This window comes from Chironomus tepperi, unplaced genomic scaffold (genome assembly GCF_022539635.2).
Source record: "Chironomus tepperi strain 1889 unplaced genomic scaffold, CSIRO-AGI_Ctep_v1 contig_354, whole genome shotgun sequence".
In the NCBI taxonomy this organism is placed as follows: domain Eukaryota; kingdom Metazoa; phylum Arthropoda; class Insecta; order Diptera; family Chironomidae; genus Chironomus; species Chironomus tepperi.
In genome coordinates, this window is record NW_027226476.1 from 4,331,972 (window position 1) to 4,346,801 (window position 14,830).

At 32.4% G+C, this 14,830-nt stretch overlaps 2 protein-coding genes across 3 annotated transcripts in view; both read left to right on the plus strand.

Annotated features, from left to right (window-relative positions):
* Nucleotides 1-368: 368 nt before the first annotated feature.
* Nucleotides 369-5,154, plus strand: LOC139094383 (transmembrane protease serine 9-like). Its single transcript, XM_070645423.1, has 14 exons — nt 369-491; nt 553-692; nt 959-1,101; nt 1,165-1,271; nt 1,605-1,647; nt 1,706-1,815; nt 2,327-2,474; nt 2,719-2,789; nt 3,139-3,278; nt 3,812-3,954; nt 4,198-4,304; nt 4,363-4,405; nt 4,511-4,620; nt 4,839-5,154. Exons 1-14 carry the CDS (start codon nt 440-442, stop codon nt 4,991-4,993), a joined length of 1,512 nt encoding a protein of 503 aa, XP_070501524.1. The 5' UTR covers nt 369-439; the 3' UTR covers nt 4,994-5,154.
* Nucleotides 5,155-7,140: 1,986 nt separating this feature from the next.
* LOC139094294 (follistatin-related protein 5-like) overlaps nt 7,141-14,830 on the plus strand; it is a 40,724-nt gene continuing 33,034 nt past the window's right edge. For both annotated transcript variants that reach the window (XM_070645317.1, XM_070645318.1), the window contains exon 1: nt 7,141-7,304. The gene's annotated coding sequence lies outside the window, so the exon portion shown is untranslated. The remainder of the gene's footprint in view (nt 7,305-14,830) is intronic.

The window sequence follows — 14,830 nt, forward strand, 5'->3', positions numbered from 1 at the left end:
TGATCACGTTTTAGGCTATGGGTTGATGAGAGAGGGTAAAATGGGAATCACGTGGAAGTAAGGACAGAATTTTGTTTAAAATCATTGAAATTTTGATCTAGATGTGAGTTTAGTGTGTGAAATTGACAGTCTAAGTGCTTCGTGAACTTGCTGCTGCCTTTAAATTCCTTCAAATTCTCAATGACCCCCCGAAACTTCACATCATCTGATAATCAGCGTCAATAATCTCTATTATAAAAATAAATAAATTCCCTCAAAACAAAGCATTTTTTTGTGATAAAATTTAATCAATTAATGTACATTTATTGTGGTGCTTCAAGCGACCAAATCAGGGATTTACTGATAAGTCAAAATACTTGAGATACGACTGAGGACGCAGTGTTAATAAATTTGACATTTCGTGACTTCCATTCAGTCTGAAATTCACAGTCGGTCGAAAATGTTGAAACAAATTTTAGCTGTCCTTATTTTAGGAGTTGTGCTGTCTAATGGTGAGTATTTTGTGGACTTTTGAGGTTAGAATTGTAAAAATTGTTACTTTTTGGATCCTAGCCTTGCCAGACAGACGTATTGTTGGTGGATATGAAGCAGAAGAAGGTCAATATCCATGGATGATTTCACTTAGACGTGCATCAATGTCACACAGATGCGGTGGATCAATATTGAGTGAACATTTTGTCTTGACTGCTGCTGTAAGTATGACTGTGACTAGCATAACCTGATTTACATTACAGTGGCTGAATATATAAGGATTTGACCAGATTTTGGCATTTACTATTAGATTTTAAGAGGATAGGACATAAATGTCCAAATTCTATGATCATTTGGACCAGCTTGTTTTACTAGGACTTAGTATAGGATCCGTGGCTTATTATGTAACATGAATCCCTTCCTCAAAGAGCACGACCCCCAAAAAACCAATATTTTGAACATAAATTACAATAATCATTAATTTCAGCACTGCACCCAAGGTCAAACACCAGCAACAATGTTTATTGTAGTCGGAACAATTCACATCCGTGACGGAGTCAATCCAATCACACACACTGTCGAGAGAATCACAAATCATGAGCAATATGACAACGACATCTTTGCATTTGAGTAAGATTTAGGCATAAATAATATTGAAAGTTCTGTTAATGTTTGACATTTTTGCATCAACAGTGTTGCAACAGTTCGAGTCAGAGATCCATTTGTCTATTCTCCATTTGTACAGCCAATCAGAATGAATCCAAACTTTATTGGTGCTGGTGTATCTGCACTTGCTATGGGTAAGTTAGGCTTATTTGGGATTAGTTGAATGACGCACAGTGGGTGTGTCAAGAATTAAGCTTTGAGGCTTTATTTTTAAGCTTTGGCTAGCTTAGAGTAGTCCAAAGCTTTTCGGATGTACCTCAAATGATGCGCAATGTTATAAAGTCCAAGAATGATTTGTCCATGATCGTCGGCTCTGTCTTCGAGTCAAAATCCGCCTACATACGAGAATCATGCTGACATCTGGACATAATCTTTGGATCTTATCACGTTGTGTGCTTTTTGTGTACCTTCATGTCATTTTAGGTAGTAAAAGTAGTCATAATACTAAAATTACTAATTAATTTCAGGCTGGGGATTGACAACACAGAACAGAACTGATTCTGGATCAAAGTAAGTCTTAACAATTTTATTCCGTAACCATAAATTGACCATAATTGATCATTTATAGCGTCCTTTTGTGGCATCCAACATCAACAATTACAAATGCAGACTGCGTTAGACAACTTGGATCATGGATCTTGCCACAACATTTGTGCACATTCTCGAGACTTGGACAAGGTAAGATTGTGTTTAGTGTTAGGGTTTGTGTCAATTAATAAGGGGAATCTCGGGTTGTTTAGACTGCTTAGGTAGTAAATGGTGTTTATAGACAATGTATTGACTCACTCTACGTCTAGTTTGTTAAGAACTTAGAAAATGCTGAGGTTGAGGCTTATTGGGAGAAATTTTGAAACTATCGTGTATAGGAATCAATTGAGACGGCATTAATATTTGAAGTAATCTGCAGAATTCGGACTTAAATAAGCAGAATTTGACAGATTTTGTAGCTTTTAGAAATTTGACAATCTCTGGTTAAAATACGACAAAATACGACAAAACTCGGTTAAAAATTGACGAATCTCGGTTGAAGTTCGGCTCAAAAGTTGGTGGAACAACAAAATACTTAATATCCCGATCCATGTTATATCCTTGGTTCCTCAATTACTTAATAAACCCTCAATAGATCCACAAACGTCATCAATTTCCATCAATTCCCATAAAAATCTCTAAAATCCACAATCATTTCCAGGAATTTGCAACGGTGACAGCGGTGGACCACTTGTAGTCAACAACGAAGTTGTCGGAATTGCAACAGCAGTCATTCCATGTGCTCGTGGCTGGCCTGATGGTTGGGATCGTATTTCAACTTTCCACAGCTGGATTGTCCAACACTCATCGCATTAAACTATCATAAATGTTGACTTGTTTGGAAATAAAAATGACTTTTATATTGGAAATTTTGAAGTTTTTTTTGTATTATTTTGATTAGGAGACTTCCGCAAATCCTAATATGACTGTCTTGTCTCCAAACTGTACGATATGGTCTATTGGCTTCCTAGCGACCATATTTCAATAGTTGGGGTGATAATAAGCTGCCGAATGACTCATAGAACTCATGAACAATTGGATTAATATCAGCAGGGTTGGAAGTCATGATCAGTCAGCTTTTTTGATACGACTACAAATTCTGTACAACAACAAGCCACAAAACAGTCACATAATATGTGCTAAATAAGCATTTTAATGTGTCATTGTAACTCTTTTTCCAGAACTGCTTATCAAACCAATAGCCATGCTCAAAAGCTTTAAATGTTATCAAAATTGATAAAATTCACAATCTTAAATTATTGCAAAAAATCCTTTTAAGCCAATCTTAAGTTCTGCAATCTTGAAGTAAATTGCCAGTCACTAAAAAACCATTCAGTCTGAATTATTCGGTCGAACAATGATGTTGCATCAAATTTTTGTAATTTTATTCTTTGGAGCTGTTCTGACACATGGTGAGCATTTTGTGGACTTTTGAGGTTAGAATTCTATAAATTGTTAATTTTTGGATCCTAGCCTTGCCAGACAGACGAATTGTTGGTGGATATGAAGCTGAAGAAGGTCAATATCCATGGATGGTTTCACTCAGACATGCATCAATGAATCATTTATGCGGTGGATCAATATTGAGCGAACATTGGGTTTTGTCAGCTGCTGTAAGTTTATTGATGTTTAGTTGACCTTCTATGTTCGAAATTGACTTATATAGGTGGTTGTCCTTTCGAGTGGTGTAGGCTGTGATTAATCAAGCATGTGTTGAGTTACAATCATGGCATTTATGGGATTTGTCTTGATATTTCTAGCTTATAACTGAGAATGCGGTCGACTAGATGCAAACTGTTCCAATTGAGGATCTTAATGATTTAATTCTAGCCAAAGACATTGCCAGAATTGTTTAATTGAGGGTTTTTGATCTGGGGCGTATTCCAGAAGGTATCAATTAATTGAGTGTCAAACCCTTCCTCCTCCTTTTGAAAACAACTCTTCAATTTACTAGAATTTTTAGTGAAAAAAATCCCGAAATCCAGCTTAATTATAGCGATCCACACAGAACAGTATCTGACTACATCGCTGCCCTGGACCCTCCTGACCTTCAGACTAACCTTTCTCTATTTCAGAAATAGGATTGATCCCGGGATTGGAACATTTCTCAGTTTTCATGTCTAAAAATTGTCAATTTTCATTCCAGCACTGCACAATTGATCAACTTCCAGGTGTAATGACAGTTGTAGTTGGATCCATTCACATTCGTGGTGGTGCCAATCCAATAACTCATGCAGTCGAAATTATTCACAATCATGAACTCTACGATGATGATATCTTTGCGTATGAGTAAGTTTAATGTTCTGTTATGTGTTTAGGGTGTTCCTTAAGAGGACTTAGTGAGAAGGGTTGGTCACAGGTTTGCATTTACTGTGTTTTAGATGCAGACCTGAAATTTTTGACTGCATCTTATAGTCTGCAGGCCTAAAATTTAGACAAATCCAACTAAATTGAAGTCATTGACTCATAAATTCAGTCAGGATGAATTAACATCAAATTCATAATATGTTATAATATGTTATTATTCCTTAGTGTCTGCACAATTCGAGTCAGAGATCCATTCATTTACTCACCATATGTACAGCCAATCAGACTAAATCCTAATTTCATTGATGGAGGAGTTCCAGCACTTGCAATGGGTAAGTTGACTATGTTTAAGAATTACGCCTGTTTTGCAATAATTTCAACTTTTTAAAGGTTGGGGATTGACGACTCAAAATCGAACTGACACTGGATCAAAGTAAGTTTTGAAGGAACTAAGCAATTTTGGTCACTAAATTGTGGCAATTGACTTTGAGTCATTAAATGGAACTAATTTGAATTTAACTTAATTAATCATTTTTAGCATCCTTTTGTGGCATCCAACATCAACAATCACAAATGACGACTGTGTTAGACAACTTGGATCATGGATTCTGCCACAACATTTGTGCTCATTTTCCAGACTTGGACAAGGTAAGATGATAAAAAGTTTTAGGCCTTTTGAGAATTTTTAAGGACAGTATTGAAGTGTTCAAGCTTCCCAGGTGGTAAATGGCATTAATAGTCAATGAAACGGAACTATTCCAATCCATTCTATATCCTTGATTCCTCAACTCCTCAATAAGCCCCAAATACATCCACAAATTCCATCAATTCCCATAAAAAGCTCTAAAATTATCATTTATTTCCAGGAATTTGCAATGGTGACAGCGGTGGTCCACTTGTAGTCAACAATGAAGTTGTCGGAATTGCTACAGCAGTCATTCCATGTGCTCGTGGCTGGCCTGATGGTTGGGATCGTATTTCAACTTTCCACAGCTGGATTATCGCTCATTCTTCTGACTAGAAGTTGATATTAATGGAGGCTGTTCACTTATTATGTTTTAAGCAATCAGAAGGAGGGTTAGGGTATGGGAGGGTACTCATGTGACGTAAAAGGTGAACATCCCTATGGACAATGATTCAATTTGTAAAATCAAACAAAATAAAGCAATTTTGAAGCACAAACTTGTATTTTTCAATTGCATCATCAGGAGTGTGACCCACCAACTTATGTATACATCCAGCACAAAAACTTCTCATTCCACACAAACTGCAACAATCAATTTTGTCTACACTGCCAGTTTCTCATTCGTATCACATGCAGAAGGTCAACATCAATTTCATCATTTTAGCACATAAATGTCACAAAAATGATTTGTTATTTGGACATGAGGATGGAGATGAAATGGCATTGAATGTATGGGGGGGGTATGTTTGGATGTTAGGTAATCAGTGGGATGAGTGACTTTATTTTTGGTTAATTATCACCTGCATTTTTGGGATGTCCCTGAATTGTAATCCCGCATGTAATGTAATTTAGGGAATGGCTTTGAGTTTTATTGATTTGAGTCAAGTAAATTTAGATGCAGTTGAGCAACCTTTGCAGACTTTATGGATGGCAAAAGAACAAGAGGAAGACCGAGAATGTCCTGGATTGGTTGTGTGGATAAGGACGCTAGAGTTCTCAATATCCCTAATTGGCAGAAGTTATCGAAAGATACAGCTGTCTACAGACGTTCTTTAAACGGGGCAATGGGCCACCGTGCGCTACAGCCAAGGAAGTAAGCAAGTAAGCAAGAGGAACGGGGTCATATTCAAAGGGAAAAGAAGTGAATGTTGGGTTAAATCCTCTCCAATTTTGGACAAAATTAGTCAATTTGGTTAGATTTTTCGTAATAAAATTTCCTAAATTTGTACGATCTACTTCCAAACCTTCCCATTTCCGGTGTCTAGCTAAGTTTCACTTATTACGTTCGCTTTTTAGAAGGGGTCTAGGATTTTGTGTTTTTGCGTAACGTAATACATGAACGGCCCCTAAGTCTTGGAAGAGGAATACAAAAGAGTTGTCAAGGATGACTATATTGGCATGACGTCATTAGGAAATGACTGCAACAGACTGTTTCTGTCTGTGAAATTTACGATATTTTTTTCTATTAATTTTTAGGACTTTTTTGGAGTATTTTGTGGGATGAGGGATGAATTTTGAAGGGAATTTCAGGGAATTTGAGGGAAATTTAAGAGAATTTTCGGGATTTTGAAGGAGTATGAGAATATTTAATGATTTTTTCAAGCTATTTAACCATAAAGTAGCATCTGATTTGCCATAAACTCACCTAATAATAATTATGAATCCACTTAGACTTTGATTTATCACATTTAGCACAGATATTGTTCAAATTTCTACCAAAAAGTGCAATTTCCCACACAAAAATGCAATTTTACACAAAATTACTCAATTTTTTCTACAACATCTTAATTTTCCACCACAAAATGTCACTAAAACTGCACAAAACTGCGTCAATATTCAACAATATGCTTCAATTTTCCCGATTTTCACTCAATTTCCATCACTTTTGAGTCAAATGTCTTCGAAAATTGACGAAAAACTCAACAAATTGTCGAAATTTTTCACATTTTTCATGAAAATGTTTACAAAATAGCACAAAAAAATGGAAATTTTGACGACTTTTTCTTCAATTGTTGCTGACTTTGTCAGAATTTTCCAGGTTTTTCATTCAATTTCACTGAATTTTCCTCATTTTTTTCACTAAAATTCTCAATTTTCTCAAAATTTCACTTGAAAATCCCCAAAAAATTTCCCAAAAAACCCCAAAAAAGTTGAAGATTTTCCAAAAATTTTCCTCGTCCGAGTCGCAACAAAGCAAAAATTTAAATGAAAATTAAATCCAAGAAAATTGTTCTCAAAATTTCCAACATAATTTTGACGCATGAGCAGCAAGACGTAAACAACTGGAACTGCAACGTGGTCGCATGCAACATGAATACATGCTCGGTTCCGCGCATGTCCCGTCGCTAAGCAACATCCACAAAATTTCCCCTTTAACAACATCCATCGGACAAGCCAAAAATTGGAAAATCGAAGACATTTTTTTACTCAATTTTTCCTACATTTTCCTACAATTTTCACTCACACAGCAACTTCAAGTCAAATTAGACCCAAAAAAAATAGTCAAAAAAAGTTAATTTTTTTTTAAATATTTTTTGAGACAATTTTGTGTGAAAAATTGACAGAAAATTGTGAAAAAGTGTGAAAATTTGGTGAAAATTAAAGTGAAAAATGTGAAAATTGTGAAAATTTGGATGTGAAATTGAAGGTAATAAGGCACAAAAGTCAATTGTTGCTGGATGAAATCGCAAAAAAAAGGAATAAAAAAAAATTCGAAAAAGGTCGACGCTCGAAAAAATGTTTTTCAATTAGGAAAATTGAAAATTGAGGAGGAAAATTTGTGGAAAATTCCGTCAATTTTGTGGATTAAAAGTGAGGAAAATTTGGAGGAAATTCTTGTGAAAATTTTCAATTTTTTTTGGTGATTTTTTCATGAATGAAAATTTTTTTGTGTGTGTGTGTGTGTTTGTGAGTGTTTTTTTGGGAAAATTGAGTTGGATTTTCACTGAGAAAAATTTTCCTAAAAATGAGCCAAATGCGGAAAATTTGAAATTGTGGACTGAATTTTGAATAAATTTTGGATCTGAAAAATTGAGCAAAAATTTGTTTTTGTTGTCAGTGGTTCTCAAACTGTGTGTTACGGTAAACTGATGAATATTCTTTGCCTTACTAGAATTGTGAATATCTTCTTGGAGATTGCTTACAATTATTAATGTTGTTCTGGTTGAGGGTATGGTGTAGATCCAAAATTATATGAAAATGTTCTGAAAATATCAAAAAATTGTCCTAAAAAATGTACAAAATTGTTCAAAATTTTTTCAAAAAACTGTCAAAAATTTATTCAAAAATTTTTCAAAATTTGTTAATTTTTGAATAAATTTTTGACAGTTTTTGACAATTTTTGAACAATTTTTGACAATTTTTTGAACAATTTTTGACAATTTTTTGAACAAATTTTGACAATTTTTTGGACAAATTTTGAACAAATTTTGAACAAATTTTGAACAATTTTTGACAATTTTTTGAACAATTTTTGACAATTTTTTGAAAAAATTTTGACAATTTTTTGAACAAATTTTGAACAAATTTTTGAACAACTTTTGACAATTTTTTGAACAAATTTTGAACAATTTTTTGATCAATTTTTGACATTTTTCTTTGATGAAATTTGTCAATTGTTTGATATTTTGGGTGAATAATTTGGGTAATTGTTGTCATTTTTGAGAAGACCCCACATCCATTTTGAGGCCATCCACCCACCCTGACTTAATCCAAAAATAGTCAAACAATCTCAAATTCCAATCCAAGAAATGTTCCCACTCAAAAGTCTAAAAATTTATAAGAATTTGCACAAAAAATTTTAATTAATTCATACACAAAAATAACAAAAAGCAAAAAAAGTTGATCAAAATTCCATCACAATTCCTGACAACGACATTAAAGTTGAAGTCGAAAAGAACAAAAAAACACAGAAAAAAAATCAATTAAAATGTAAATGTCTTGTGTGTGTGTGTGAGAGTGAGAAAGAGTGAGTGAGATGGAAAGAGAGGGTAAAAAAATCGTTGAAAAATGAATGAAAAATGTTTCTTAGCACAGTCATTACACAGCAGTTGTGCATGAATTATAGAACAGAAATTTTCCATGGAAATTCATGTGGGGTTGAGGAAAAACTTGTTTGAATGTGTTGGTGAGGAGATTTTACGGTCAAATTGTAGTTGGCTTTGAAATTCCTAATTAACAATTTATGACCGGAACTTGTTGTTGTTGTTGTTGGATTCTTGAAGTTTTGATGCGGATTGGGGATGGAAAAGTTGTGGAAAACTTTCGAACTTTTTAAAAAAAAAAAAAAATTCAAAAAAAATTTCCAAATTGTCAAAAAATTCAAAAAGTCAAAAATTCAACATTTGTCAAAATCATCAAAATTTTCAAAAAATTCAAAAAATTCAAAAAATTCAAAAAATTCAAAATTTTCAAAAAATTCAAAATTTTCAAAAAATTCAAAAATTGTCAAAATTATCAAAAATATGTCAAAAAAATTTTGTCAAAATTTAACCTTAATAATCCCAAATCGACATCAACAATGCCATGCTGCATCTCCATCCACAAACTGATTGAGCCTCTCAAAAATGGAAATTCATTCGCAGAATTAAACCGAAGCACTTTTGCTAAATGTACTCGATATTTTAAGCATGTCAAGCAGCAGCAGCAACAGCTTCAAAAATTCATGAAATTTTTTGATCCTTTTTTTGTCGAGTTCAAAATGTGAATTAAAGCAGTTGAAAATGTTGCAATGAGGATTGAATGACATCCGAGACGACATGTGTGTGGCAACAGCTACACATTTCACATATTTTATGCAACTTTTGTTCATTAGTAAAATTGGTTTCATAAAAGAACTAATGGATGTAAACAGCTATGCTATAAAGGGAATTGTGGGAATATTTTGCTTTGTTTTAAAATGTTGAAGTTCATTACAAAAAAAAAAGGTTGTTGGAATGGAATGATAAGGAAGCAGTCAAGTGGGAAGAATTCAGGGAAATTGTCAAAATGCTGAATTTGGATTGTGCCAGAATTTTAGTACAGAAAAGTCTACAAAAACTAAAATTTATTACGAAAGTCTTCAAAAAAAAATTAGAACAAAAAGTGTGCCAGAATTTTTAACATAAAATATATACAAAATTTTGATATCTTTAGTACACAAAAGTCTACAAATTCTGGATTTTTTTTTAGAACAAAGAACTCGATGAGCCAGATCTTTTAGTACAAGAACAAATATTTTAGCACAAAAAAAATCAAAATTTTTATAAGGAAAATCAATGAAATTTTAGACCTCAACAGCTTACTGATGATGAAATTTTGGCACAATTTCTAAAAAACCAATTATTTTAGTACAAAAAGTGAAATTCAAATTTTATTTTTAGTACAGAAGTAGATGAAAACCAATAATTTAGCATTAGCATTAAAATATGCCAAAATTTTAGAATGCAAAAAAATACTGTCTACTGTATAGCTTTTTAGTACAAAAAGTCTACAAATTCTACAATTTTAGTACAATCCATATGGAATCCAGATTTTTTTTAGCATAAAAGTTTACAAAATTAGAAGTTTAAGAACAATAAATTGTCCTAATGAAATCTAAAGTTAGAGTTTTAAAGCAAAATTTTTACAAGACACAAAAGTTGTCATTTTAGCACAAAAATTTAAGTACAAAATTTTAGCATAAAAAGTCTACAAGTGCTAAAAAATTTAGAACAAAAATTTGTTGAACTTTAAATTTTAGCATAAATTGTCTCCAAACTCTAATTTTTTAGTACAAAGATTTTAATAGAGCCAGAATTTTTTAACACAAAAGTCTACAAAAGCCAGATTATTTTAGTACAAAGTTCTACAAAATTTTCCATAAAATTTAAGTTTATTTTCAAAATTAATCAACGAAAGTTCAAAGTTCATCAAAGGATAAAATCCAATGCAAAATCATCACTCGACGTAATCATTTTAATGACGTCATACATTCCCCCCACCTTAAAAATTTGAAAATTACCCAAAAATAATAATTACCAAGTCCTAAATTGTCCACTCAGCAACGTCGACGATCAACGACTTGGGGTGAAAAAGTGAAAATTATTTATATTCACACCGTTTTCACGTGTGAATGTATTGAATTTGTTCAGATTGCAAAACCAGTTTTTTGGATTTTCTAACAAAACTAAGCATAATGGTAAGTTTTGTTCTATTACAATAAGTTTGTGCCTGGAATTCCTCACCATAATCAAAAAACAGATTTGAAATTGGTTGAGGCATTGCTGAGAAAATCGAAAAATTCGCTTTCTGTAAGCAAGCAAGCAAACAAGCAAACAAGTTAATCAGCAAGAAATCTCAATAACGAGACATCGTTGAGACTTCTAGTTTTTTGCAATCGATCCGTGTTGCTCTATAGAAGAGCTGATTAGATTTTGGGCATGGCAGGAACAGCCGTTGCTTCTAAAAAAGCAAAAAACTTTCGTTTTCATACAAAATTTCAAAATCAATGGTTTCTATGATTTTTTGAAAGTTTGAACATTGTATGAAAATAATTAAACTTAAATATGTGCCAAGCGAAGCTTGGCCTACCCGCGAGACTTTTTATTGGACGGTGTGAATATATCCGCATTGGGTTTCTATCCGATACACTAGTTTAATTGATGCAAAAAATAAAATTGAATAAAGGAACAAGTTTTGATGTCCATTTTTTGAGGACGGAACACATTAATTATGTAAAAATGTTTATTTAACCGAGTCGAGTTGGATGTAAAAATGCTAAAAATATATCCACACAAAAAAGGGTGCAAACTTCCTACAAAAAAAAAGCTTGTTTCATGTCTCAATTGTTGGAAGTACGCAACTAAATTGTTGCTCAACGACACTCGACATTTAAATTTTTTTTTGACTGACTTTTTTATGGAATTTTTTTATCATTTTATGGCTTTTTGTGATGACGATGAGCATGAGTGGGATGGGGACTGAGATTGGTAATTGAGATGTAGACATTTAGACATTATGCTCAAATTTGGATGCAGTTTGATAGTTTGGCACATTTTGTGGTGAAAATTGAGTTTTTGTAGACTTTTGTACTAAAATTCTGATTTTTAAGCAATATTTGCATGGCTATTGTAGACTTTAAAGACATTTAATATAAAAAATTCGGGATTTGTAAATTTAATTTATGCACATTCTGAACTTTGTAGACTTTTTGTACTAAAATTGATGACTTTAGCTGACATCTGTACTTTAACAAATTTAGCTAAAATTTTCTAATTTTAACAAATTTCGAGTTTTAATTCCAATTATAGCAAAAATGTTAATTTCTGGCTTTAGTAAATTTTGTGCTCAAATGTTAGATTTTGTAGACTTTGTGCTCCAATTCTGGATTTGTGCTAAAAATTTGTAATTTGGCTCTTGAAGGCTTTGTTCTAAACATTCTTGCAATGCTAATTTTCAGTGCTAAAAAATTTGGCAATCAATAAACTTTTGTACTAAAATTCATCAAATTGACGCTAAAAAATCTGACACTTTTGTAGACTTTTTGTTCTAAAAATTCTGGCTTTAGCAGTTTTTAGTACAAAAACTCTCCAAATTTTCCAAATTTTTATTCTAAGTTCCTCTAACTTAACTCACCCCATAGCCCATCTCCAAAGGAACAAAAAGCACACAATCATCATAATCGATTAAGCTTATTAAAGTCTAATAAAAACACAAAAATTTCTGATGAAGTAATTCAGGTCGATTGAGCTCAATGAAGTGAAAAATTCGTGAAAATTCGCATGATTGATGGAAAATATTTTCCTCGATTTTTGAGCTTCAAGGCACACGGCATACGGCGAGAGGCACAAATTCTCAAAAAGAAAACAAATTAAAAAAATTCCTTTTGTGGGATTTTTAGTACAGATCAGCAATTGATGTTAATTAACGGAACTGCGTGGGTTGCTTGGATTTAAATAAATTTTTTATTTGAATTTGCTACGAGTTGAATGGATTTTGTGGTTGGGGATTGAGGGGAAGTGCCTTAATCTTGGATTTAATTTAATTTAATTTTGTTTGATGTTTTTTGAAAATTTTAAAATTCTGAGAAATTTTTCAAAGGTTGCTTGATTGGTTTTGAGGTGAATTTGGTGGATAAAATCGGATTAGGTGGAATTTTAGGATTATTTGCCATTTTTTGGTGTAAATTAGGGATTACATAGAATCTAGTACTACGTTAGAAATCTGGTACTCAAGTCTTAATTTAGTGTTTTATAAGAAGTCTAGTACTTTAGCAGAAATCTGGTACTTCATTAAAAATCTAGAACTATTTAGGAAATCTAACAATAGAAATCTAGTACTTAATGAAAATTCTAGTCTTTCAGTCTAAATCTAGTACTCGGTGAGAAATCTAGTACTACTTGAAAAATTTAGCTATAATTTAAAACTCTTGAAGTTTATGAAAAATCTAGTACTTCATTTTAAAATTTAGTATTTTTTTGGAAAATCTAGTAATTTTTAAAGAACAAAATCTTTATGGACAATCTAGTACTTCATAATAAATCCATTACCCAATTTAAAATCTAGTACCTCAAAATCCCAACAACACATAAATTAACTAACAAAACTTCATCAACAGTCATCAATTCCAATTTAAAGACATTTCATCATCACCAACTTCCTACTCAACAAGCAACAACCACGCAAGCACTTTTCAGTTCTTATTTTTATGCACAAAATTAAGTCATTGAATTATTAATGAATTTTATTGAATTTGATGTCGAATTTTCGTCATTCATTCACTTGAATGTTCTGTATCCAAATAGCAGATTCTTCTCTCAGTTCAAAATTGTTATTTTAAGAAATTGATCAAAATTGGACTAGATTCTTACAGTTTTTTGTACTAGATTTATTGAATTTTGGTGAATATTTGAGGTGGATTTGGTGAACTTTGGATTAATTTTGATACAAGTTGGAATTTTGTACTAGATTTTTTTGCAAATTTTGAACTAGAATTTTGAATATTTTAGACTAGGTTTTTGATAATTTTGTACTAGATTTTTCAATAATGTACTAGACTTTTGCAAATTTTTGACAATTTTTGTACTAGATTTTTACAAATTTTGTACTGGAATTTTCAAATTTTAGAAGTTTTGGACTAGATTTTTTTTTCACATTTTTGTACTAGATTTACAAGAATTTTGTACAAGCTTTTTGAAAATTTCCATCTTATTCTTCACAGTTTAGTCTAAAATTCTTTAAATAAATCCAAAAATAATTCTAAAAACTCCCCAATTTCACCACCAACCCACCTCAACTCATCAAGACACCACCTCAAAAAGCAGCCTCAAAAAGAAAGAAAACAGCATGAAAAATAAAATAAATTAATTTTATTGATTGATTGATCCAATAATCGATAATGAACGATGACAACTGTATGAATTTTATGTATAGAGAGAGAGTGCAATGGAACTGAAATGTGAATTTCCAAAATGGATGTAAAGAAAAAAAAGAAAAGTCGAGGAAAATCGGAAAATGAATTATTCAAGGTGTAAATTGGTTTAAATTTGAATTGAAAATGAGATTTGAGGTTGTTGAGATTTTTGATTTTTTTGAGGTTAGAGTCGACATTTTGAGGTTATGTTGCTTCAGTGGTGAACAACCTGTGTGCCGCGGTCCACTAGAGTGATGACTGAGTGTCATGAATCATGTGGCATGTGATAAGACTCGCAAGAAGGTGGGCCCGGGGTAGAAAAGGTTGAGCACCCCTGCATAAGGGTCAAAGGTCAAAAATCTCATTAAAAATGAGCAAAATTTTAAATAATCTCAGTGATAATTACAGCAAAAAATAGCTTCAAAACCTCAGAGTAGTGTTGAATATGCAGCACAAAAATCCCATAGCAAGTGCAGCAAACTCAGACTCAAATCTATTCAGATTCTCGGTCTTATTCCTTCTTTTATTTAACATTACGATCACTATAGCTCTCATTCACATTAATTCTCATCATTTTCAATCCTCATTCTCCCTCTTTTGCTATTCATTTTGTACCCCTTACTTCACCCCACACCCCACCCCATCCCACACCCACATTTACAGTCATGATGAGTGAAAAAGGAAGGAAGATTTTACTACAAAATTGTTGTTTTTTTACTTCATGTCGGTTTTTTCTTTTGTTTCTAAAGAATGTGATATAAGGATGTGAGTTGGAATGGCGACAGTTTGTGAGTTAGGGGGAG

Bases quoted from the DNA above. Each gene is read 5' to 3' on its own strand.
- LOC139094383 (XM_070645423.1), top strand. From the start codon at position 440: ATGTTGAAACAAATTTTAGCTGTCCTTATTTTAGGAGTTGTGCTGTCT. The intron at 2,790-3,138 runs GTCACATAATAT...TTTGGATCCTAG, and splicing joins CAACAACAAGCCACAAAACA to CCTTGCCAGACAGACGAATT. The intron at 4,305-4,362 runs GTAAGTTGACTA...AACTTTTTAAAG, and splicing joins AGTTCCAGCACTTGCAATGG to GTTGGGGATTGACGACTCAA.